Raw genomic sequence first — 23,445 nt, 5'->3', positions numbered from 1 at the left:
ACGAAGAGACTCGCGGAACAAATTATTTTCGTCTTGCGAGGCACCACTGTACCTATTTATCTACTTGCACTTGACTTGCTTTCAAACTGTTAGGTAGGCAGGAGCTAGGACTGAACAACTGGAGCTCACCCTGTCGCAGGGATTCGAACCTCCGACCTTCTGATCGGCAAGCCCTAGGCTCTGTGGTTTAGACCACAGCGCCACCCACGTCCCTAAAACAGGTGTAGTGCAACATAATACATTTGTTCATTGCTTCCAGAACAGAGCTGAGTTGGCACTTCAAAGGACTCTTGCAGCCTTGTTCCAGAGCTACAATAAATCGTACCTCGCAGAGTAACACATATGCCCAGGAATTTTTCTCAGCCAGAACTCACAGGAACTCACTTCTGGTTCCTCTCAGATGGGTGCCTTTGCCATTATAACACAAGGGAGGTGTTCATGGTGAGTTCCGGCACCGTTTTCCCTAGAAAAATAGCACTGCATACACCTCTCATTGAAAAAGCATTAAATGTATGCTGAAATGGTGAAAATGACCGGGAGGATCAGAAAACAGGAAGATAAGAACTTTAATAAGGAAAGGGGGAAATTTCATAAGTTACCTTGGAGAACACTGCAAACAACTAAAAACACTGGCAGGATTGTTATAACACTTGTAAGAAGAACTATGGCAAAAATCAGAGTTTTTAAGAAAATTGGAAGAAATTATAAGATGCAGATGAAAAAGATTAACAATGGAACCCATTTAGGGGGGGTGGAAGTTAAGGATTCAGTGAATCCTACTTTGTTTAAGATTATGATTGATATTAGATATTTGTAAAACTGATTTTTATTTTTTTTAAAAAAGCATTAATTGTGTAGAGTGACTGTTCCTTTTGGGTTGTATTGCGTATTGCAATACCCTAATTTGTCACTGGGCTTCAACTTCAAAAAGGGAACATTAGGATGTACATCCCCTTTCTGTCACCTTAGGGGGAAACAGCCAAAAGCTGTAGAAGTTTCTCCAGTAGCAGATCCTCAGTAACTTGACTTCACCACTGATGTAGAACTGATTGCGTGTCTGCTTTGCAGGAGCAGAGAGCCAGCCTTTTGCACGTCAAAGAACTGTGACTGTTCCTGTTGTGCTAACCAGAGCAGAAAAGAAGGAACAGCTTGCTCTTGTTGCTGGGTTCATTGGATTTGAGGAAATACACGGACTGCTGCTGAGTAAGGTGTTTGGAGGAGCAGATGCAAAGCTTAAGGATAGCATGCAAGCAAATATGCTTTGGTTTATTTCCCTTCCGCTGTCTGCTCTTGAGCTCAGCGTACGTCTTGAATCGTGTGTGTGAAAAAATCTCTCGGATTTTATACTTGAAATCCCCCCCCCCAAAAAAAAAGTCCTCTTGGTTATTTACCAGGGATAGGCTGTAAGTTATGTTTTTTAAAAAATAATAAAAAGTGACCTTTTCGCACCCTAAAACGACTGTCTTATAAATTATTAAACTTTCCTAGATATATTTCTGGTTCTGTTTATAACAATTCATGAGATAATGGATTCTCAGCAACAGTGGTACCTCAGGTTAAGTACTTAATTCGTTCCGGAGGTCCGTTCTTAACCTGAAACTGTTCTTAACCTGAGGTACCACTTTAGCTAATGGGGCCTCCGGCTGCCGCCGCGCCGCCGGAGCACGATTTCTGTTCTCATCCTGAAGCAAAGTTCTTAACCTGAGGTACTATTAGCGGACTCTGTAACCTGAAGCGTATGTAACCTGAAGCGTAGGTAACCTGAGGTACCACTGTATAGACTGGACTAGTGTTTAAGATGGAATATATGGATTACTTTGTGTCCGGGTTGATGTGATCTAGCTGGTAACATGGTTTCTACATCAGAACCAGGTCAGACAGGAGCCCAGTCCCCAAATGATCAGTGTGACATTAAATTTAATGCTTAGTTTGTAGAACAAACACAGCAAGGGAGACAAATGGGTGAACATTAGCATACAACATAAGAAAGACACTATTTTTTTTTCATGGAAAGGCCATTGCACCTTCAGCAGGTTTGTAACAGATATTAAACAGGTGAATCACACATGCCATGGTGGAAAAGTTCGATCTGTCTGCACCGCAACTTAAAAGGCCCAGGATTCTGCCAGCAACCTATAGCCAGTGTGTAAGAATTGTATTCCAAATATTAAATTCTCTGGACTTTGTACCCAATAAGCAAGCAAGCACTTAGGATGGTGCAGTCCTGTACCGGGAAAACATGACACAACTTAGAATTGCGATGAAAGCACACAGCTCATTGCTGTACGTAGGATGGGGGCACCGGCTGTCTTTGTGTTCCAGCACTGTTCATCAGTCCCATTTCCTCTGCTGTTGGCTGCCCTGTCTACAGTCCGCTGCCAGTTGGGCGTGTCAGTCTTCTTTAGATTCCAAGGCAGGCTTCATTTCTAGGTGCAGGAAAGAAAAGACTGTGTCAAAATGATGCTGTATCTCCAGTGGCGTAGCGTGGGTTGTCAGCACCCGGGGCAAGGCAAGTAATTTGCGCCCCATAACCCGTGGATTTGCGCCCCCTAACCCTAACCCCCAGATGTTGCGCCCGGTGCGGCCGGCCCCCCCTGCACCCCCCACACTACGCCACTGTGTATCTCACGGACAATGGACAATCGACGGGTGCCATGCCTGGAGAGGAAGAGGAGGAAGGCAAGACGGCTGGGTCACAGCACAGAGTTAAAGCCATGTTCTTGCCTGTCTCTTCTTTGCACCTGATCAGCTCAGGAGACCACAGATGAAACCAAAGCCAGGCAGGATCTTCTAAATATGGTAATTTGCAGTACAGGAGCACCCTCTTTTTGCAGTATATGTACTGTGCATGCAAGTAAATACACAAATATCCAGGAACCAGGTAGCACAGGGGTAATAATAAATAATAATTTTTTATTTATACCCCGCCCATCCAGGTTCAAAAACCGGGCTCAGGGCGGCTAACAACAATTTTTAAGGTTAAGGGACCCCTGACCATTAGGTCCAGTCGTGACCGACTCTGGGGTTGCGGCGCTCATCTCGCTTTATTGGCCGAGGGAGCCAGCGTACAGCTTCCGAGTCATGTGGCCAGCATGACTATGCAACTTCTGGCAAACGAGAGCAGCGCATGGAAACGCCGTTTACCTTCCCGCCAGAGCAGTACCTATTTATCTACTTGCACTTTGACGTGCTTTCAAACTGCTAGGTTGGCAGGAGCAGGGACCCAACAACGGGAGCTCAACCCGTTGCAGGGATTCGAACCGCCGACCTTCTGATCGGCAAGCCCAAGGCTCTGTGGTTTAACCCACAGTGCCACCTGCATCCGTAACAACAATTTAAAAACACTTAATTGATGCAACCCAAAACTGCATAAAATACAATATAAAACATGAATAACAATAAATTCAGAATTCATAAATCAGTTTAGGGGGGAAATCCATCCAATAAACATTAGATGATGACCAGGGCTAGCTGGCTAAATTAGTCCTATTTGGGCCAGGGTGGAGACCAGGGAGAATTAGTTGTGGGACTTCATGAAAAGGGGAGAGGGAGGAGGAGAATAAAAGATCAGGCTAAGTTCAGGTTGAAAGCCAGGCGGAATAGCTCTGTCTTACAGGCCCTGCGGTAGAGAAACTTGGACTTCCAGATGTTTGACAGCATCTCCCATCACCCTCAGGCAGCATGTCAAGGATAGTGAGCATGGTAGTCTGGAGGTTCACAGGTTCTCCACTCATGATGTAGCACATAGCCTGCCATTTCCCATGTTACAGCAGTTGAAGTAACATCTTGCTTTACATTTGCCCCCACTTATGTGCTCAGGTGCACATGGTTCCCTTGCCTGCCGCCTTCATCCATTGCACAGTAGTACCTTGGTACTCAAACGCTTTGATTCTCAAACACCTAAAACCTGGAAGCAAGTGTTCTGGTTTTCAAGGGTTTTTCAAAAGCCGAACGTCCAATGCAGCTGTCGGCTGTTGTTTCTGGGGTGCCTGCACCAGTCAGAAGCTGCGCCTTGGTTTTCAAACATTTCGGAAGTCAAACGGACTTCTGGAATAGATTAAGTTTGGCGCTTTTGTTTTTGCTATTTATTTTGCGTATTATTAGTTTTGGAGGCTTTTTCGGTTAATTTGTTTTTGTGACTGTGTGGAACCCAGTTCAGCTACCGATTGACTGACTGTGTGACTGCAGAAATGGATAAAAGCCCCCCCATCCAAACAAGGACTATCATCAGTGCAGGTAAGAATTTTTTATTATTATTATTTTAATCAGCTACAAGACTGTCTTATTTATTTTATAGTACAGTACATTGATTCTTGCTTTCATTTTATGGATCAATGGTCTCGTTAGATAGTAAAATTCATGTTAAATTGCTGTTTGAGGGGTTGTTTTTAAAAGTCTGGAACGGATTAATCCGTTTTGCAATACTTTCTGTGGAAAAACGCACCTTGGTTTTAGAATGCTTTGGTCTGGGAACAGACTTCCGGAACGGATAAAGTTTGAGAACCAAGGTACCACTGCATACTTGTAGCAATCCAGTGGGGAAGGTTAAGTAGACAGTGAAACACTGGCCCCAGATCACCCAGTGAGCTTCATGGGTGGAAATCTGTACCCAGGTCTTCCTAACCCTAGCCTCAGTGGCGTAGCGTGGGGGGTGCGAGGGGGGCCGGCCGCACCGGGCGCAACATCTGGGGGGGCGCTCACACTCGCAGCTCTCTGCCCCCTGCTAAAATCCACGGGTTAGGGGGCGCAAATTACTTGCGTTGCCCCAGGTGCTGACAACCCACGCTACGCCACTGCCTAGCCTGATAGTCTAAACAAGGGCTGGATCATCTTTTTCAGCTGCCTTCTCTTATGGGGAATCTTTGGAAGAATTTGTGCCAGTGGTAGAGAGAAAAGCCAAACAGGGTGTTCTGAGAAGCATATTATGGGATTCAGGGACTATCTGTCCTTCCAACAAGCTAGCAAAGCGCTAACTGCTCAGCTTTTCAATTGCTTAAAGAAGCCAGAACTACCTTCGCTTAGCCAAGCCTTTTCAGCCTGCACACCCTACCAGGGAGAGGCAACTCGCCTTAAAAAAAAATAAAAACAAACCTCTGTCACAAGTCCCAGAAAACATTTCCCCATTCATCTGTTTGGCTGATTTGTATGTGTCCTTTGAAGGTACGTTAATTTTATCATTTTTCAAATAGGCTATACCTTCTCGGTCCAATCAAATAAAGATGGTGTATTACTCTCTTTCCAGTTTTTTGCTGTTATCACCACTGTTCCAGCTATTAGTAAATTGATAGCTACTTCCAGATTGTGGTTTCTAAGAGGTCTAAAACTTCAACATTGGGATGGATCAAGTTAATAATGAACGATTTCATATCCTCTCCTTTTCCTCCCTCTATCTTGCTGCTCACCAGTGATCTGTTCTCCTGGTGTTCCAGTGAAAGACAAAGGGTTTCCTGAGCAGGTACAAGTTTTTAATTTGTTCCTCATATTTAACTCCCATATTCATAGCTATGTTAGCAGTTTTATCTATTGCATCTAGTAGTGTTGCTATGTGTCTTCTTTTTCCAGGGCATGTCTTCTTTTTCATAGGTATGCAAGATGAGAGTCATCATAGCAATCCATTGTTAAAAGTAGAAGAAGTCGACAAATGTGTCCTCTTTTTTGCTCTTCAAAATGCTCTACTCTTTTCCTCCAGGCAGGGGTTTAAAAGCTTTATCAAACTTCTCTGCGAGCTCTGGCACAAATTGCTGAAGATGCTTCATAAACCCTAATTGGACAGTCATTCACACCTCTAACACAGACTATCAGATTTTGAAAAGCTGGTATTGTTAGATCAAGTTCTTCAGTTTTGTGGAACTAATTAATCTAAATTGTGTCAATAGGATTTTGAAAAGATTAATTTTTATGGTTTTTATAAGAATTTTAAGGTCTCAAATACAGAATAAATATTCTTAAATGAACACATATCTAAATATATGAACCATGTGTCTAAAATAGTATGGGAGAGCAATCCTGAAGTGATTTTGATTCTCCCAATGACCGCAAATATTCCTCTGCAGTAAGGGAGGCAAATGAGGAAAGTCTTCCTATTGTCTTTTTTGCTTACAAATCCTGTCTTAAGGGTATATTTGTGTATGAATAGGGTGAATCTGTGACCTGGATTCAGGAACTAAAGTATTAACCATCACAAAAGAATGGCCGGGCTGCCCAGGTAATGCAGTCAATGACCATTATCAGGTATCCCAGCAGGCAGGATATGGTGTTTTGGGGTGGTGGTGGTCTTGGGCTGCAGGATGGGCAATTTCAAAAGTCTATATAAGGGCTTGCACAACATTGTTCAGGGTTCTCCTTCCTCCTGCGTGTGGTGAGTGGGGACCCTGTTGCAACTGTTCCTTGAATAAAGATCAGCCTTACTAACCGCTTTGCTTCTCAACATACTCTGGTTGGCCTCTGTTTTTTTCTCCTATCAATAGGGAACCCACTTAAGGACGCAATACGGGCTATGGAATACCCCAAAAGGGAAGGGGAGCAGTTTTTCTTATAACACTGTTTTGAATTTTATTCACACCTCCTGCAACCCATCCCTGGACACTTCCTTGCCTCTTATGGAATCTCCTAGGGCAACTTCCTGTGTTCCTGTGAGAGGCTTTTTAAATATCTCTTGGGCTGCACCAGAATATGCTGGGACAAGAGCAGTAAAACATTCAGTGCATTTCTTTTAAAGAAAGAAGACAACAGATCTCTTCTGATGCCAGTGAAGAAAGCTGTGACGGTGCCAATTTTATTGATGATAACTTGTATTCATGTTCTACGGTTATATAGTTTCTTTTATTAAATGCTTGCTTTACATGGCCTGGTGACTAGATGATGATGATATATAAAAAGGAACTTCTGAATCCATGTGGAATTACCGTACGGTAATACTTCAGTCCTTCCCATGGTAGCTGAAGGCTGTATGCAACAAAATGTCTGCAAGGATATTCCATGTGCATCTGTGAAATGGCTTACTGGTGCAGGATTTGACACGAGGGGGGTGGAAGGCAGGGTAAACTCAGCAGGGCTTAAGCTTCAAATACTGGAGAAATTATTTGTATGACCACCTCACAAAGTTTCTCTTTTTGCCCTAGCAGCAATGAAAATCCAGAAAAGAGTTATCAAGGAGATTGCAGTTTGGGATGCTCTTATTTAATCATAATATATTTTAACAATCAATGGGGTTTTTCAAATCTGTATTAAATTTTACCCGTTCAGTATGTAAGTTCCATACATGTTACGTGTGGTTTATGTAGTATTTTAAAGATGTGTGATTCTAAGCAGTAACGTGGTTTTGTGCAGCATTTTATACTGTTGGGTTTTGTACTGTGTTTATTTATCTGATATGCGAATGGCCTATGGACCAATCATTAATAAACTACGCAAAGTTTCCCATCCATTGAACAGGAGTAAAAGCAACCGAAGAGGGTTGCAGTGGAGAGCAAACATAGGTAAAGGTAAAGGGACCCCTGACCATTAGGTCCAGTCGTGACCGACTCTGGGGTTGCGGTGCTCATCTCGCTTTATTGGGCGAGGGAGCCGGCGTACAGCTTCTGGGTCATGTGGCCAGCATGACTAAGCCGCTTCTGGTGAACCAGAGCAGCGCACGGAAACGCCGTTTACCTTCCTGCCGGAGTGGTGCCTGTTTATCTGCTTGCACTTTGACGTGCTTTCGAACTGCTAGGTTGGCAGGAGCAGGGACCGAGCAACGGGAGCTCACCCCGTTGCGGGGATTTGAACCACCGACCTTCTGATCGGCAAGTCCTAGGCTCTGTGGTTTAACCCACAGCGCCACCCGCGTCCCGTAGCAAACATAGACAAGGTGGTAAATAAAGGATTTTGCACACTTAAACGCGCTGTTGCCAGCTGGACTGCTTGTGTTCAGCAGAACAGGGTTTTTAATAATAACGGGGACTAACAGTGTGCCTTCCCTCATTCATACAGTGGTACCTCGAGTTAAGTACTTAATTCGTTCCGGAGGTCCGTTCTTAACCTGAAACTGTTCTTAACCTGAAGCACTACTTTAAATAATGGGGCCTCCCGCTGCTGCCGCGCTGCTGGAGCATGATTTCTGTTCTCATCCTGAAGCAAAGTTCTTAACCCAAGGTACTATTTCTGGGTTAGCGGAGTCTGTAACCTGAAGCGTATGTAACCCGAGGTCCCACTGTATTTCTCTTTAGAGATGGGGTGGATATCAGGGGCATTGCTGCATCCAGGGATCATGCTGTTGCTCTGTGCTTTGCTGCACATGGCCTTGGAGCTGCACTCTGTTTTCCCCAGTTAACGAGAAGCACAGCAAGCAGTCACACTGCACTTGGTTTTTCCCTTCCTTGGCACTTGCCATGCAAAGTAAATTTCCAAAGCTTTCCACAAATGCAGGATGGTTTGAAACACCCTGAATCCTCTCTTGTACGCAACTTCTTTTTTTAAAACAACTACAACAAACAGTAGTTGATTATGAAGCAGTTGGGATACACACTGTGGAGCCCCTATTGCACGAGTTTACACAAGCAAAGTCCAACAGTATACTTATGTAATTATCATGTGGCACAGAAAAACGTCTCTCCAAAGCCAAAAGGCAAGACTTAATCTGAGCTATAGGCAGTGAATTTTTTCTTTCAAAAAAAATGTTTAGGGGTACTCTCATTTTGACTCAAGGAAAATCACCATTTTATAGTTCAAATCAGGAAAAATAAATACAGTAAATGGACAAAAGTACAAAGATCCATGGGATGCGAGTGGCGCTGTGGGTTAAACCTTGCCGATCAGAAGGTTGGCGGTTCGAATCCCCGCAATGGGATGAGCTCCTGTTTTTTGGTCCCAGCTCCTGCCAACCTAGCAGTTCGAAAGCACGTCAAAGTGCAAGTAGATAAATAGGTACCAGCGGGAAGGTAAACGGCGTTTCCGTGTGCTGCTCTGGTTTGCCAGAAGCGGCTTAGTCATGCTGGCCACATGACCTGGAAGCTGTCTGCGGAAAAATGCTGGCTCCCTCAGCCAATAAAGCGAATTGAGTGCTGCAACCCCAGAGTCGGTCACGACTGGACCTAATGGTCAGGGGTCCCTTTACCTTTACCTTTTTACAAAGATCCACAAAATGTTTAGGGGTATGCGTACCCCTGCGTGCCCCCAGAAAAAAAAGCATGGGCTACAGGCAGGTCCCAGCATACGCTTTAAAATAAGAAAGCAGTCCACATTGTTTGCCAATGTTTAAACCCACATGGTGCAACACAAATAGAGGAGTTTGGCACGTTGGGCAAATGATGCACATAGACTTGCTGATTTTGCACATAATACATTTGTGATGTGAAATTGTGCCCCCATTTTGTCAATCTCTCTTAAATTTCTAACTGAGGGACACGTGGAGCTGCAAATAAGGATGGATGGGTGAATTTCCCTTTCTCAATTTTCCAGTCTTAAATTCAGTTCTGCACATTTCCATTTCAGTTTTTTCAAAGTCCTCACTGAAATTCATTGGTGAATCTCTCCTAATAGTTTGTATGCAGTTTTGCATGAAGTTAACTTTGTGTGGCGTTTAAAGGTGCCCGCAGCTAAGTCACACTTTCAAAAATGTTATGTGAACCAAAACAGAGCCATCTTTTGTAATTTGCGTTTCTCTAAATTTTGCATTTCTCCAGTCCAGTAATGTGTACAAAAATGTACATACAAGGGTAAATTGTGCAGATACTAGTGAACATAACATTAAAATATGCAATACCTTCTGGAGAATTGCATATGGCAAAAATGTCTATATTTGAATAAACCTGCTGATGAATTTTCATGACTACTTTGTTCAAGAACTGCAAACAGATGTGGATATGTGGAGAACTGAATTTAAAAATGGAAAGATGAGAAACTGAAATGGACAGATTTGTCCATCTCTAATAAATCTATCTGGGCACTCCTTTCTTTCTAAATTGCAAGCAAAAGCTGCTCTGTTTACCCTGACTTTTGATGGTTAGCCGAAATGTTCTGTTTACTTGGTGCCTGTTTTGGTTGGCAGATAAAAGAGTTTCAGCTGTCTAATTTGTGGCAACTTGTTTTATGAGAAACTTGCTGCTGCACAGATGGCATGTGTATCTTTTGGTCTTAGTGATTTCTTCTTAGCTGCCCCATTCAGGGGAGAAAGTATGCAAATATTTTCATAAAGTAATGACTAAATAAAGCAGAGTACTAAATTAGACTTCCTTCATAGTAAACAAAGAATGCTAGTAGGCAGGGCTTTATGTCACAAAAGGGTCGTTCAGATCCATTTTTTTCTGCATGCAAAATTAATTTGCTAGTTCCCATGCATTCTGTTTTGTTCAGGCTATAGCTATGGCTATTATTCCACCGCTTGTCATCAACTCCAGTCTGGGCTGGCCCACCTATTGAGCAAAGTGAGTAAGCTTGAGCGGCAAAATCCACAGGGGCAGCAGATCCCAATGTTGATCTTTGTTCCCCTCTTCTTCCTGATTTAGATCTTCACTCTCTCCTTTCCTGTTGGGAAGGGACACCATTTTGTCATTCACCTCGGATGCCAAAATGTCTTGGGCCGGCCCTGACACCAGTGGAAAAGCTTGAAAAATGGGATTAGGGATGGGCAGATCTATCTGTTTTGGTTCCTTATATTCCTGCTCTTCAGTTCTTCACATTTTCACATCCATTTGCAATTTTGCAAGGGTAAGTCCTTGTGAAAATTCATCAGCATTTTAGTGTGATTTCCTCTCCCCTCCCCAAAGATACACATTTTTTGTTGCTGTTTTGCCCAGTGCTTTTTTTTTCTGGGGGTACCAAAGGGCATGCAGTACTGGTACCTTTTTTTTCCTAGAAGAAAAGCTCTGGTTTAAAACATGACACTTACTGTAACAACTTCATGGTGAATACCCTTCTAGAAGAAAAGCACTGATTTTGCCAAACATGATGCATTTTTTGTTTGTTATTTTAAACAATTTAGGCATAAATGTGTTAGTCTGTAAGGTGCTACACAACTCTTCATTGTTTTGTTGTTTTGTTTTGTTTTGACATCTGAAGGCAGCCCTGTTTAGGGAAGCTTTTAATTTTTAATAGGTTATTGTATTTTAGTGGTCTGTTGGAAGCTGCCCAGAGTGGCTGGGGAAACCCAGCCAGATGGGCGGGGTATAAATATTTATTTATTTGTTTGTTTGCTTGCTTGTTTGTTTTGCTACGGCAGCCTAGCACGACCTAAAGAGGAGCAGACATGTCAGAGACCAGGCTGAGGAGTCCTGCTCTAATAAGTAATGGTGGGAGCCTCCCCCTGCTCCTGACCAGGATCCCGAAGCTGCCCAGGAGCAGTGGAGCAGTATAGATTTGGAGCAGTGGTTTGCAGAGGGGCATAATTCTGAAGATAAAAGTTAGGAAAAACTGAGGGGTGAACAGCAAAGTGAAGAAGAACTGGAAGAGAGAGAGCTAACAGACTCTCTCTCGCTGGAGACTGTCCAGCCTATTAGTCCAAGGACATATAGAGCAAATAATAATAATAATAATAATAATAATAATAATAATAATAATAATAATTTTATTTATGCCCCGCCTTTCCCGGTTCAAAAACCGGGCTCAGGGTGGCTAACAACAAATTTAAAACACTTTAAAACACTTAATTATAAAAGCAGCATAAAATACAGTATAGAAACATGAATAACAATAAAATTCAAAAATCAATTAGATAAACCCCAGGGCTAGCTGGCTGAATTGATCCGACTTGGGCCAGCGAGGAGGCCAGGGGAGAATTAGCTGTGGGTCTAAGGTGGCTACACAAAAAGCACAATGGTTGCAAGATCAGGCTGCAAGATGTGAAAGTGACCAAGGGGAGAAGTTGGTGGAAACCTTAATTGGGAACACCTTCATTCCGAGAATGGCTGCTTTGTTCTTTTGCTGTGATCATTAAAGACTCTTTCAATGGTAAGGGGCTCTTTTCGATTTGTCCTGCTTATCTACGGCCAAAGGAGGGGAGGAAGCTGAGTCCCCGAAGCCTGACAAGACATGAACAAATCTGAGTTGTGCTGTGGTCTTTTCCCACAAAAGTTAGAAAGCTTGGCTTTCTGCTAGTATCACTTACCAATAATTTCACTGTTGTGATGAGGCGAGTTTCCATTGGCACATAGATTGTGCTTGGGCTTCAACATCTCCAGACCAGCCAAGAGGGTCATAAAATCCACCACCGTGTCAATGTCTTCCTTATCCGCCCTGACATCCCTCAGAGTGCACAGCACGCTCAGCCTACTGAAGGACTTGACCTCCGAGATGTTGGCGCGCAGGAAGAGCAAAATGATGTTCAGGTCGTTCAGAGGGCAGGTCAGCATCTTCCTGCTGAGGAGGTCAAAAGCTGGCAGCATCTCGTAGATGGATAGGAGCCGCTTGTCCCATTGGCACAACTGAAGCAGGTGGTAGATGACGACGGGCCCCAGAAGGACGTACACACACCCAATGCAGATGCTGGTCACCTGGAAGACGGTGAAGAAGACGAGCTTGCAGGGGACCGAGCCTGGGATGTGAAGCTCATCTTTTAGCAGGCCCACCTTGATGGTGCAGCTGAACTCATCTTGGAAAAAGACGGCCACGTGGAAGTAGGCCAAGTAGAAGCAGGTGGCAGCAAGGAGGAAGAGGAGGAGGAGGTTCCGTAGCACGTAGACCCCAACGAGGTAGTAGGAGCGCTGCTTGCAGGTGAGGTACCTCTCCAGTAATGGGAATTCAAAATAGCGTTCCCTGCGAGCCCTTGGTGAGAGAGAAACAAGGACTGTTTACCATTATAGCTGGAAAAGAGCTTGGATCTATAGATCTGGTCAGTCGGTGGAGCTCTGCCTTACGGGGGAGAGAACATGATCGAGGAGAGGCTGCAATGGTCAGACAGGCAATTTTAGGTCCTGGAGTCTGGACTTTAATGGTTTTACCATGCGGGTGGTGGTGGAATTCTTTAAATCAGTGGTTCCCAAAAGTTTTCCCCCACAGACCACTTGAAAATTGCTGAGGGTCTTTGAGGACTACTTAATGTGTCGTCCCCCCCTTTGGAAGTTGCAGCAATTGTAATTCACTGTGCTCAATGCTGTATGTTTTTCCATTGTATTTTGTTGCTTCTTTTGCTTCCTATGTTGCATTTTATTAAACATTGGTACCTTGGTTCTCAAACTTAATCCATTCCAGGAGTCCATTTGACTCCTGAAACCATTCAAAAACCAAGGCACAGCTTCTGATTGGCTGCAGGAGCTTCCTGCACTCAATCGGAAGCCACGTCGGATGTTTGACTTCCAAAAAACGTTTGCAAACTGGAACACTCACGGTGTTCGGGAGCTGATTTGTTCGACAACTAAGCCATTCAGGAAGCAAGCTACCACTGTATTACCTGAATCCTATGGAATTCAGATTGTAATACCATCAAATGCAATATAGGAAATAGAAGAAGCAATAAAAATACAGTGCAAAATCAGTCTGGATGTTTAATGTGGACTCACTTAAATGAAACTCGCAAACCACCAGTGGTTCACAAGCCACAGTTTGGGAACTGCTGCTTTATATTATTAATATTAATCCTATCATTAGTGTCATTATTAAGCCAATATATTGTTATTAATATTAATCTGATTTCTTACCCACCATTCACCATAAGGGCCCAGGGCAGGTTACAGCAATTTAAAAAATATAGTGTTAAAAACAGTTGAAAGTAAGTTACAGTCGCAAGAATAGCGTGGTAATGTCTATTGCTTCTCTTATACTGCACATTCGGCCAGTTGAGGGACCTGAACTTCTGCTCTAAAGTCACTTCCGGCAATTGCTCTCCAGGAATTTATCAGAGAGGGAGATGCCAGGGACTGAACCTGGAACCTTCCGCATGCAAAGTGAGTGCCTCCCACCTCGACTACAGGGGTGCCAACTTGAATAAAATATTGCGAGGGTGGTGTGTGTCATTTCTTAGTACAGAAATTATTGATCTGATATGTAAGAGATCTTTCCTATTCTAATTAATTCAAGAGGGTTCGGGATTCTTCTGGAAGCTTCTCTGTGTGAAAGAAAAAAGCAGAAGGTTCCTAATAATAATAATAATAATAATAATAATAATAATAATAATTTATTATTCATACCCCACCCATGTGGCTGGGTTTCTCTAGCCACTCTGGGCTGCTTACAACAGAATATTAAAATACAATAGTCTATTAAACATTAGAAGCTTCCCTAAACAGGGCCGCCTTCAGATGTCTTCTAAAAGTCTGGCAGTTGTTCTTCTCTTTGACATCTGGTGGGAGGGCGTTCCACAGGGTGGGTGCCACTACCAAGAAGGCCCTCTGCCTGGTTCCCTGTAACTTGGCTTCTCGCAGGGAGCGAACCGCTAGAAGGCCCTTAGCACTGGACCTCAGTGTCCGGGCAGAACGATGGGGGTGGAGACGCTCCTTCAGGTTTGGGTTATTCTTTCAGAGAAGCTGAGTACAGCTGGCTTAAACTAGTTCTGTTATCTCTTTCTGTCAAGGTCATGCTGACTATAATAGTAAGACCAGAGGCAGCCTGGGTTTCACTTTCACTTTCTATCTCTCTTTCCTTCTGGTGTGGTGTTCTGTATATAGTATGCTTAGTGTTAAGGTTTAATTATATGTTATTGCAAGTTTAAATTAAGTCTGCTGCAACGGGATTTCTTATGGACAGGGCCAATCCTGAATGTATTGGATTTGTGACCATTGTGCTCATTTGCCTTCAGGAGCAGTAAAGCACTGCTTGATTTAAATACAATTGCCTCTTGTCTATTTTTTGGGAATTCTGCAACGTGTTTAAGTTTTTACTCTGCTAACTATACATTGGAATCTACTCTGGATCTATATTGAATAGAATTTCATGACAGGGGGTCCACATACGCCATTTGAACGACAATGCCCATCAACTCTGGGGGACCCTGGCACCCTCAAATATTTTATGGGGGTGCTGAAGAGTTCTTGGCCCCTAGGAGTTGGCTCCTGCGCCTGGCTACATCCCCTTCTCCTCAGCCATCCGTTTGAGCTTACTTGTCGTATTCCTCCCATAGCTCTTCTGGGTCGGTACCAGACTGTTGTAGTTTCACCATGTGCTGCACTAAGCGGATGGAACGGTTGTAGGATTTGTCCAGCTCATCGATGATGAAGAGCAGGTCGCAGTTCAGCGACGAGGCAGCCGCATATCTCCAGAGCAGAGAAGGCAGGTACATGGCGACTGCAATAACCAGCAAGGAATATGGGAAGACCTAGGTGGAAAGAGAAAAGTACAGTAAGAACTGACGAGGAATCAGGGGCGTGGGAGAAAGAAATACTAGTTTGGCCCAACTTATTTTTCTAGAATACTCTTCTCCAGGAGTTCTTTACATCTTGAAAAGGGAAAAAGAAGCTTGAAATATACTCGGAGTTGAGTGGATTTCATGCTCTTTATTCAGCTCATAGTGGTGAGGAGGAATGGAAGTTCCCCTAGAATGTCTGCTTTATATACATTATTTACACAGTGGGCTGCACTTGATTGGCTAATTCCGGGATTCACCTGTAGGCCAATCAGGTTGCGTATTCACTTCCACCTGGAGCTGGATTGGAGCCTGTGGACCAATCAGACTGCTGCATTCTGAATCCTATTGTTCTAGGACCAATCAGACTGCTGCCTTTTGGATCCAATTCAACTCAGTACATAACAAAGTTCATTGCATAGAGAAAGGGGCAGGGCCCAAGAAAACAAGAACATACATTTTAAAGAAGATTGGAAAACGTTTATTGAATATATGGGGGGAAATTATGTGCACTTGAAAACACTGGCAGCATTAGGATAAATTCAAGAGTGTAAATACGTTTTGATGGATGTAATAATGGAATACTGAGCAGTTTAGTTTTTGTAAAATATGCAGGGATTTATGATACGTAAAATGAACTATGGAAAAGAGAAGAAGGGAAGTCATGGATATTTTAAGGATGTTTAAATGAGTATTCTAAATTGTAAAACGGAAAATTTAATAAAAATTATACATATTTATATAAAAGAGAAAAGGGTAGGGCCATACTGCTGGCCCCCACCACAGTCTTGTATTGACAGTCTTGCCTTGCCTCCAGCACCCATGTGATGAGTGCGCACCTTTCACAAGGAACCCCTACGTGTGAGCAGCAAAGATACTTCCTCTTGAGACATCTGCACTTAGTGTAAATAATGAAACCTTACAAAAAATATACTGAGAGTGTGCTAGAACCACGTTATTCAACCTTGGGTCCCCAGATGTTGGCCAATGTTGTGCCCTCCAGATGTTGCGCAACAGCTCCCATCATCCCTCTCTATATAAGATTCCTGGTAAGATCCCTTCTTGTCCCTCTTAAAAAGAATAGACACGGCAATCTTATTAAAGTGCATATAAAAGTAGTTTACTCACATTCATTCAGTTCACAGTTTGATCCCTGAAGGCAGACTTATGTTACAAAAGTACATTCGTATGTGGAACTATCCCACAAGGGAGTTAATTCCTAAGTGACTGCATAGAGAAAAACAAAAATGGAGAAGAGAGGAGCAAAAGAAGATGGTGTGCTCCTCTTCCTTGCTCTTGCTACCCAAGCAGACTAGGCCAGATTAGACCATGTTCACATCTAGTCACATGCAGAGGAAGTTTGTCCCAGCTCAGGAATGTTGTACTTGACTGCAATGTGTTTTACATCCCACAAATAGGACCACATAGGGGAGGATGAGAGTCCAGAAGATTCCTTGGAATCTTGTTTTTATGATTTATGTTTGATATATCATTGTGAAATTTTAAGTTGAAAAAACAATGTATTTATTTTTTAAAAAATAGTAAATATAATAATCCTTCCTTTGAATCACTAAGGTGCCCCACACTGATACCTTGAGGACCCAGAGAGATCTGGATTGAGAGTCTCCCACAGTATCGTAGTCATGGTGAAGCAAGGAGTCCCAGCACACAGCGTCGACGTAGGCCGATTGCTTCCCTGTGAAGTTGGCGGGAGAGAAGCAACTGATCTGGGAGCCTGGAGGGGAAAGCAAGGCAGAAACAGAACCATTAGCCTACAGGGCCATTTCTGCTGGTACTTCATCCAGCTGTTGCATCAAACTGCAGGAAACTGAATGCTGCTTCATCCCCGCAGTAACAACCTTGTGACTCAAGCAAGCAGATGGTCTTCGTGGTCAATGAGGAGAATGAGTCCGGTTCTCCCAGCAAATACTCCTGATCAAACTGCTCCCCATCACATAACCCCAACTGTGTTTTTTTCCTTTAAAAATGTTTAGGGTTACCCTCATTTTGACTCAAGGAAACCACCATTTTATAGTTCAATTCGGGGGAAATAAATACAGTGGTACCTCGGGTTAAGTACTTAATTCGTTCCGGAGGTCCATTCTTAACCTGAAACTGTTCTTAACCTGAAGCACCGCTTTAGCTAATGGGGCCTCCTGCTGCTGCCGCGCTGCTGCTGCACGATTTCTGTTCTCATCCTGAAGCAAAGTTCTTAACCTGAAGCAATCTTTCTGGGTTAGCGGAGTCTGTAACCTGAAGCGTATGTAACCCAAGGTACCACTGTACAGTAAATGGACAAAAGTACTGTGGACTCTTGGGTCGCGAACGTGATCTGTGCAGGATGCACGTTTGCAACCCACAGTGTCCGCAACCTGCAGTGGTATGTCTGCGCATGCGTGGGTTACGATTTGCACTTCTGCACATGTGCAAAGTGCAATTTAGCACTTCTGTGCATGCACAACCGCCAAAACCTGGAAGTTACTCGTTCTGGTACTTCCGGGTTTCGGCGGTCCGTAACCCAAAAAAACGCAACCAGAAGCTTCTGTAACCCAAGGTATGACTGTACTGTACAAAGATTCACAAAATGTTTAGGGGTATGCGTACTCCTGTGTAACCCCCAGAAAAAAAGCACTGGCTGCGTTACATTACCACAACCGGCCTTTGGTGACGGCCAGCCCATGGAGCGACAGTTCACATGCCGAAATTCAACACTTTGAGATTTTCTCCAGGCCATTTCGAAGGGCGAAAAGTGGGGGGCACAGTGGGGCATAAAGAGAGAGTTTGCTTGATTTAGGGAAGCAGGGGCAGCAACCTCAGATGAAATGGGAATGTGCCACCCCCACCCAACCCGTCTGCCGCCGTTGAAATGGCCTGCTCTCGCCACACTTGGCGAGAGGGGGCGTGATCTGCAAGGCCTTCTTGCTCATCTTCTCCGCTACAGGGGCCCTGCAGATGTGCTTTTACAGCAGAGTAAGGAGAGAAATGGGGATGGGGGTGGCGCTGTGGGTTAAACCACAGAGCCTAGGACTTGCCAATCAGAAGGTTGGCGGTTCGAATCCTCGCGGCGGGGTGAGCTCCCGTTGCTCGGTCCCTGCTCCTGCCAACCTAGCAGTTCGAAAGCATGTCAAAGTACAAGTAGATAAATAGGTGCCACCACGGCGGGAAGGTAAACGGTGTTTCCGTGCGCTGCTCTGGTTCGCCAGAAGCGGCTTAGTCATGCTGGCCACATGACCTGGAAGCTGTACGCCAGCTCCCTCGGCCAATAAAGCGAGATGAACACCGCAACCCCAGAGTCGGCCATGACTGGACCTAATGGTCAGGGGTCCCTTTACCTTTACCTTAAGGAGAGGAATTAAGGTTGCTAGTACTTCCGCGTGCTAAACGAGAACCTACCAAATCTGCAGTTCCCATACCAATACATGAACTGAGACAAAGCATTGTCACACAATTTGCACTTCTAATTTTGAGATGCAATTTCTCCAGCCACAGAATGTGTTCAAAATTGTGTGTGCTAGTGAAAAGTGCCTGTGAAAATATATTGATTGATTGATATTGATTGAATTTATATAGCCCCCTATACCTGGAGGTTTCAGAGCAGTTCACAAAAAAGATCACAATATATAACTGTCAGGGAACTGACATCGGAGGGAGAGGCGAAGGGGAGGCTCCCAGATGATGCTGGCGAAGGACCCAGCAGCAGGGGGAGAAACAGCTCAGTAGAGGGGGAAGCCAATCAGCGCAACACCAGGGATAAAGGGGGGCAGACGGGGGAATTGGAGAGAGGGCTCCAGGACTCTTCACTGGACATCAGTGAGGAGAGCCCAGGTCCTCCGCTACCCACGCCTTCCCTGTGCAGAAGACTCCCGCGCAGTGAGAGGAGGAGGAGACTGGGTGTCAAACAACTTTTATGTTGGAAGAGGTTCAAGAAACGCCCACTGACGGATTCTGCCAGTGACTGAGGCAGCCACGATGAGAAGGGGCTGTGCAGTCAGAAAGGTATAACAAGGCAAAATTAACCGAGAAAGGCACCAGCTTACGCACGAGTAACTCATACCTATTACAATAACTATATAAATAACCCCCGAAACAGCCACATTTTAAAAGGGTATAGGATATAGTGAAAATAACACAAAAGTGTATTCTATTGGGGGGAATTCTGAGTAAACATGTATGCTATTGCATCATTAATCTTTCTGAACTCTGGGCTCCCCTTCTGAATGTATGCTACCTTTTTCACATACAAACCCTTGCTGCAACAAATTGTCAACCATCTGTTCCCCATGCAACAGGGAATTACAAGGTATTACTCAGCCTAAACATTGGGAAATTGCTTTAGAATCTATACAGAACTTCTCATTGGACCTGAAATTGATACTGAATCAGCAAAAATTAATATTTTGAGTATAATGGATACTTCAACATCTGTATAGGAAGGCAGTGTCTAGGACATATAGATATTGGGGGTGTAATGCTGAGAGTTCCCTTTGAGGCATATAATGTAGGCTTTTCCAGTGATATATTCCTTTTGGGATTGAAGTGATTACTCGCATCTGTTTTGTATTGGCAAAATCCTTTATATTTGCAGCTGCCCATATGCCTTTAAATGATACCTCTGTGGTACAGGGCTTAACAGATGGAAAACAAAAGTGGATTTTGCGAGCCCTTGTGGTGGCTAAGACACTTATACTTCAGCCTGGAATAGTACATATCCATTATCCGTTACATAGAGGTCCGAGAACCTTACTACACTGGCAACATTTGAACATATTTCATATATAGGAATAAATTCCGTATGGATTCCTATTTGAATACCTGGAGCTTTTACATTAACTTGCATGCTTCATTTAAGATTTGTGATCTGGTGATCACTGCATTCACAATGTGAAATGATGGTCTATTATTATTAGTATTATTTGCTTATTGTTTCTCTTTTTCCTTCGTCTCTTTTTCTTCTTTAATTTCTATTTTTTTTAAAAAAAATCTTGTTAAATTTGCAAATTAAAAAAAAAAGTTTTAAATTGGAATTGACCCAGAGTCCTAAGGTAGGGAGATGTATAAATATTTATACAAACGTTTTCTTAATTATCATCTGGTGGAGCCAAAATTTAGTGGCTGAAGTTTCCAAAATTTGAATGTAAAATTTCAGAATAAAGTTCGTAGTTCAGATACGAATTTTTATTTTCAAATTTGAGTGCTTTAAGCTTCTTGACATAACTTTGGCAAGTGCTGAATACAGAAGCACACAAGACATGAATAACTAAATAGTATTGCACCCCAATTAACAAATACTAAAATCAAGTATCCCAGTGCATATATAGTACATAAACAATTTAGTGAATTATCTAGCAAACATCTGAGTGCAGAAAGAACATCTAAAGGTGTTCAACTTTTTGCAGAAAAGTTTTTGGAACAAATGAATTTCAGCTAGAGAATAGAGCAGGATAGATTATGAATATTCATAATCTATGGTTCAAATGCATTTTGGACTAGAGACAGACTAGAGTGCATTTAGTTCCCGTTGTAATCAATGCCACTAAACAGTGGGGTAGCGTGGGGGGTGCAGGGGGGGCCGGCCGCACCGGGCGCAACATCTGGGGGTTAGGGGGCGCAAATCCACGGGTTAGGGGGCGCAAATTACTTGCCTTGCCCCGGGTGCTGACAAGCCACGCTACGCCACTGCCACTAAATTTTTCACATCGATTTTAATTCATAGGCCCAAAGTGCAACTAACACAGAGTGGATACAGCCCAGTGAGAATATATTTTAAGTCGGTTTAACTAGAACCCTGGAACAAATAGTAGTAATAGTAAAGAAAGCAAGTTAACGTACCAGACGAAAATTCCCGTGCAAATGACAGGGACACAAGCAGCAAGGGCAGCCCCACAGTGACAAACTTCACGATGCGGTCACACGATAGCTCCAAGCGAAGCCCCTTTGCCCTGGAGCCATTCGGATCCGGAAGCAAAGCATCCGAGAGCATATACTCGCCCGCGGTGTGTGCGATCGACATGGTACTTTTCGGATGGGCCAAGCACAGGCAAGAGAAGAGAAGAGGCAGCTGCTGCAATCGCACTGCTCACAAACGGCATCTGAAAGCTTGACGTTTGCAGTTGCCAAACTGAAAGCTTTATTTGCAGAGAATTAAGCACCGGACAGCTGCAAATGACAGCCTTGGATGTTTGCGAAAGGGAAGGGTAATTACAAGGCAACCTGGTTTCTTACAAAGCAGTGACTGCCGTCGGCCCCAGAAATAGCGCAAGCAGCATTGGGATTGCCGGGGACACCATGTACCTCCGTCTACCACAGGCATAGCAAGGCAAGGCTGGGTCCTTGTGGTTTTACATCCCTCTCTCATAAGCAGATGTTATTTCCAGCAAGCCTCTGCAGGAATGTGGGGCTGTGGATTTGGTTTTACATCTAGGAACACGCAGGGGTGGGCTTTCGGGGTTAGCTGGCTAGTGGGAATCGTGGACCATGCTTGCATTTTCAGAGCACAGCGGTGGCTTAATCACACGCAGAACACCTGCATTCAGGGAGTATTTTTAGCCCTGTGGGGTATGCACTGGGATTGGCAAAGCCCTTTCCATACTTGATATTAAAAGGCACACTTTGTGGGTTTTGCAAACCCTATAGCTTCAGGTCTTCAGTAGTAAATTGAAAGCAGGTGATCTGGAGAATTGATCCTTGGTTGGAGAACATCAGGGGACCAAATGCAGCCTGCCATCCTCTCTAACTGACCTGTGGGACTCTACCGCAAACACTCTTCTCAGACCTCCCTCTGCTTTGCAGGCTCGACTGTTTTTGCCTGGCTGGAATGAGCCTTTTGATGGCTGGATGGGAGGGTTTATAGGGGGGATGTTTGAATATGAAGAAATGAGCCTACTGTGCAGGGACAAAATTCATATTTGTCCCACCCACCACTTGCGCATATGGACGCTGGGTGATTGTTCAGAAGGAATGTGGCTCTCAGGCTGAAAAGGGTTCCCCATCCCTGGGACAGCAGGATAAAATGATATTTTTGATTGAAATATTAGAAAGCAGCTCAGTTTCAAACCTTTGCACTAGCCTGAGGCAGCACTAAGCACTACTACTAAGCATTTGTATAGCACATTATTATCATCCTAGCTACCACCCTGTAAGGTGCCAGAATTATTATTCCATCCTGTTGCAAATAGGGAGACTGAAGCTGAGAAAAGGTGGCTTGTCTGTGACCATGGCAGAGGGAACTACTGGGAACTTCCAGATTTCTAGCTTAGTCTCTTAACTGCTCTACCAGCAACTACCAAAGCTAAAGCAATGTCCCAACCTACCCAAATGTCTCTCTTTACCAGCAGAAGTCAATGATGGGACAGGTGGCCCTAATGCAATATTCCAACACTTGCAATACCCATCAAAACATCTGGAGAGCTCAGCCACTGCCAGCTACATCCAAGCTACACAGGCAGAGATTCATAAGGCTAAGCCATTTGCATAGCTGGTTTCTTGCAATGAGTACAGAGGCATCCATCCCTTCTGAAATATCTGCTACCTCCCAGTTCTGGTTAACTGGTTTTCAATCCAATATTTGCAGCATGTTTCAGTGTCCTACCAAATCTTCCCCTCTTGCAAAACTCTCAAGTGTGGAATACCTTTTCCCTAACCTACGCTCTCACCCCTGGTAACCTTTGTTCTGGACATTTACATTGTAGGGTATGGGATGAAGCATGTCCTTGATTTAATTAGGACACTGAATTACATGCCTAATATCAGCGCCAGCGGAGATTTTCATACGAAGTCACAACTGCTGATATTCAAATACTACTACTAAAAGCACATCTCTTAGAACACTGTTCATCAACTGGTGGGTTGCAACAGGAACACTACCATTCTGTAAATTGATGTTAAAAGATTAAGAGATGAATTAAAGTTTGGGTTAAAAGTAAGTCTTGGGTCTGAAAAGGTTGAAGATACATTTTTCAGAAGACCAAATCTTATTGACAGACTTCTCTCTAAGAACCCTTCAAGGTGCCTTGTAGTTAGAGTTGCATTTTCTGTCCATCCATTAGAACATGTTGCTATTGTTCAACATATCGTTGAAAACACTCTTAGGTTTTTTCCCCTCCCTTTTCAAAATTACAGCTAACACTTCATTGATGGATTCTGCAGTTCCATGGATCAATTCTGTGTTACTACAGCATATAGCAGTCATCAATATG

At 43.8% G+C, this 23,445-nt stretch overlaps 1 protein-coding gene across 1 annotated transcript; it reads right to left on the bottom strand.

The window, feature by feature from the left end:
* Positions 1 to 875: 875 nt before the first annotated feature.
* On the bottom strand, positions 876 to 22,779 carry PANX3 (pannexin 3). Its single transcript, XM_082200581.1, has 5 exons — positions 21,080 to 22,779; positions 16,843 to 16,985; positions 15,009 to 15,223; positions 12,083 to 12,738; positions 876 to 2,426 (listed from the first exon to the last, which is right to left on the bottom strand). The coding sequence occupies exons 1-5, from the start codon at positions 21,258 to 21,260 to the stop codon at positions 2,392 to 2,394; spliced, it is 1,230 nt and encodes a 409-aa protein (XP_082056707.1). The 5' UTR covers positions 21,261 to 22,779; the 3' UTR covers positions 876 to 2,391.
* Positions 22,780 to 23,445: the final 666 nt, after the last annotated feature.

The sequence above is a fragment of the Podarcis vaucheri genome, assembly GCF_965113315.1.
Source record: "Podarcis vaucheri genome assembly, chromosome: 15".
In the NCBI taxonomy this organism is placed as follows: domain Eukaryota; kingdom Metazoa; phylum Chordata; class Lepidosauria; order Squamata; family Lacertidae; genus Podarcis; species Podarcis vaucheri.
Note: the sequence above shows the minus strand (reverse complement) of the source record. Positions and strands in the feature narration are given on the sequence as shown.

Bases quoted from the DNA above. Each gene is read 5' to 3' on its own strand.
- PANX3 (XM_082200581.1), bottom strand. From the start codon at position 21,260: ATGTCGATCGCACACACCGCGGGCGAGTATATGCTCTCGGATGCTTTG. The intron at 12,739-15,008 runs GTAAGCTCAAAC...TCTCTCACCAAG, and splicing joins CTATGGGAGGAATACGACAA to GGCTCGCAGGGAACGCTATT. The intron at 2,427-12,082 runs GTAAGTGATACT...TCCTGCACCTAG, and splicing joins TCACAACAGTGAAATTATTG to AAATGAAGCCTGCCTTGGAA.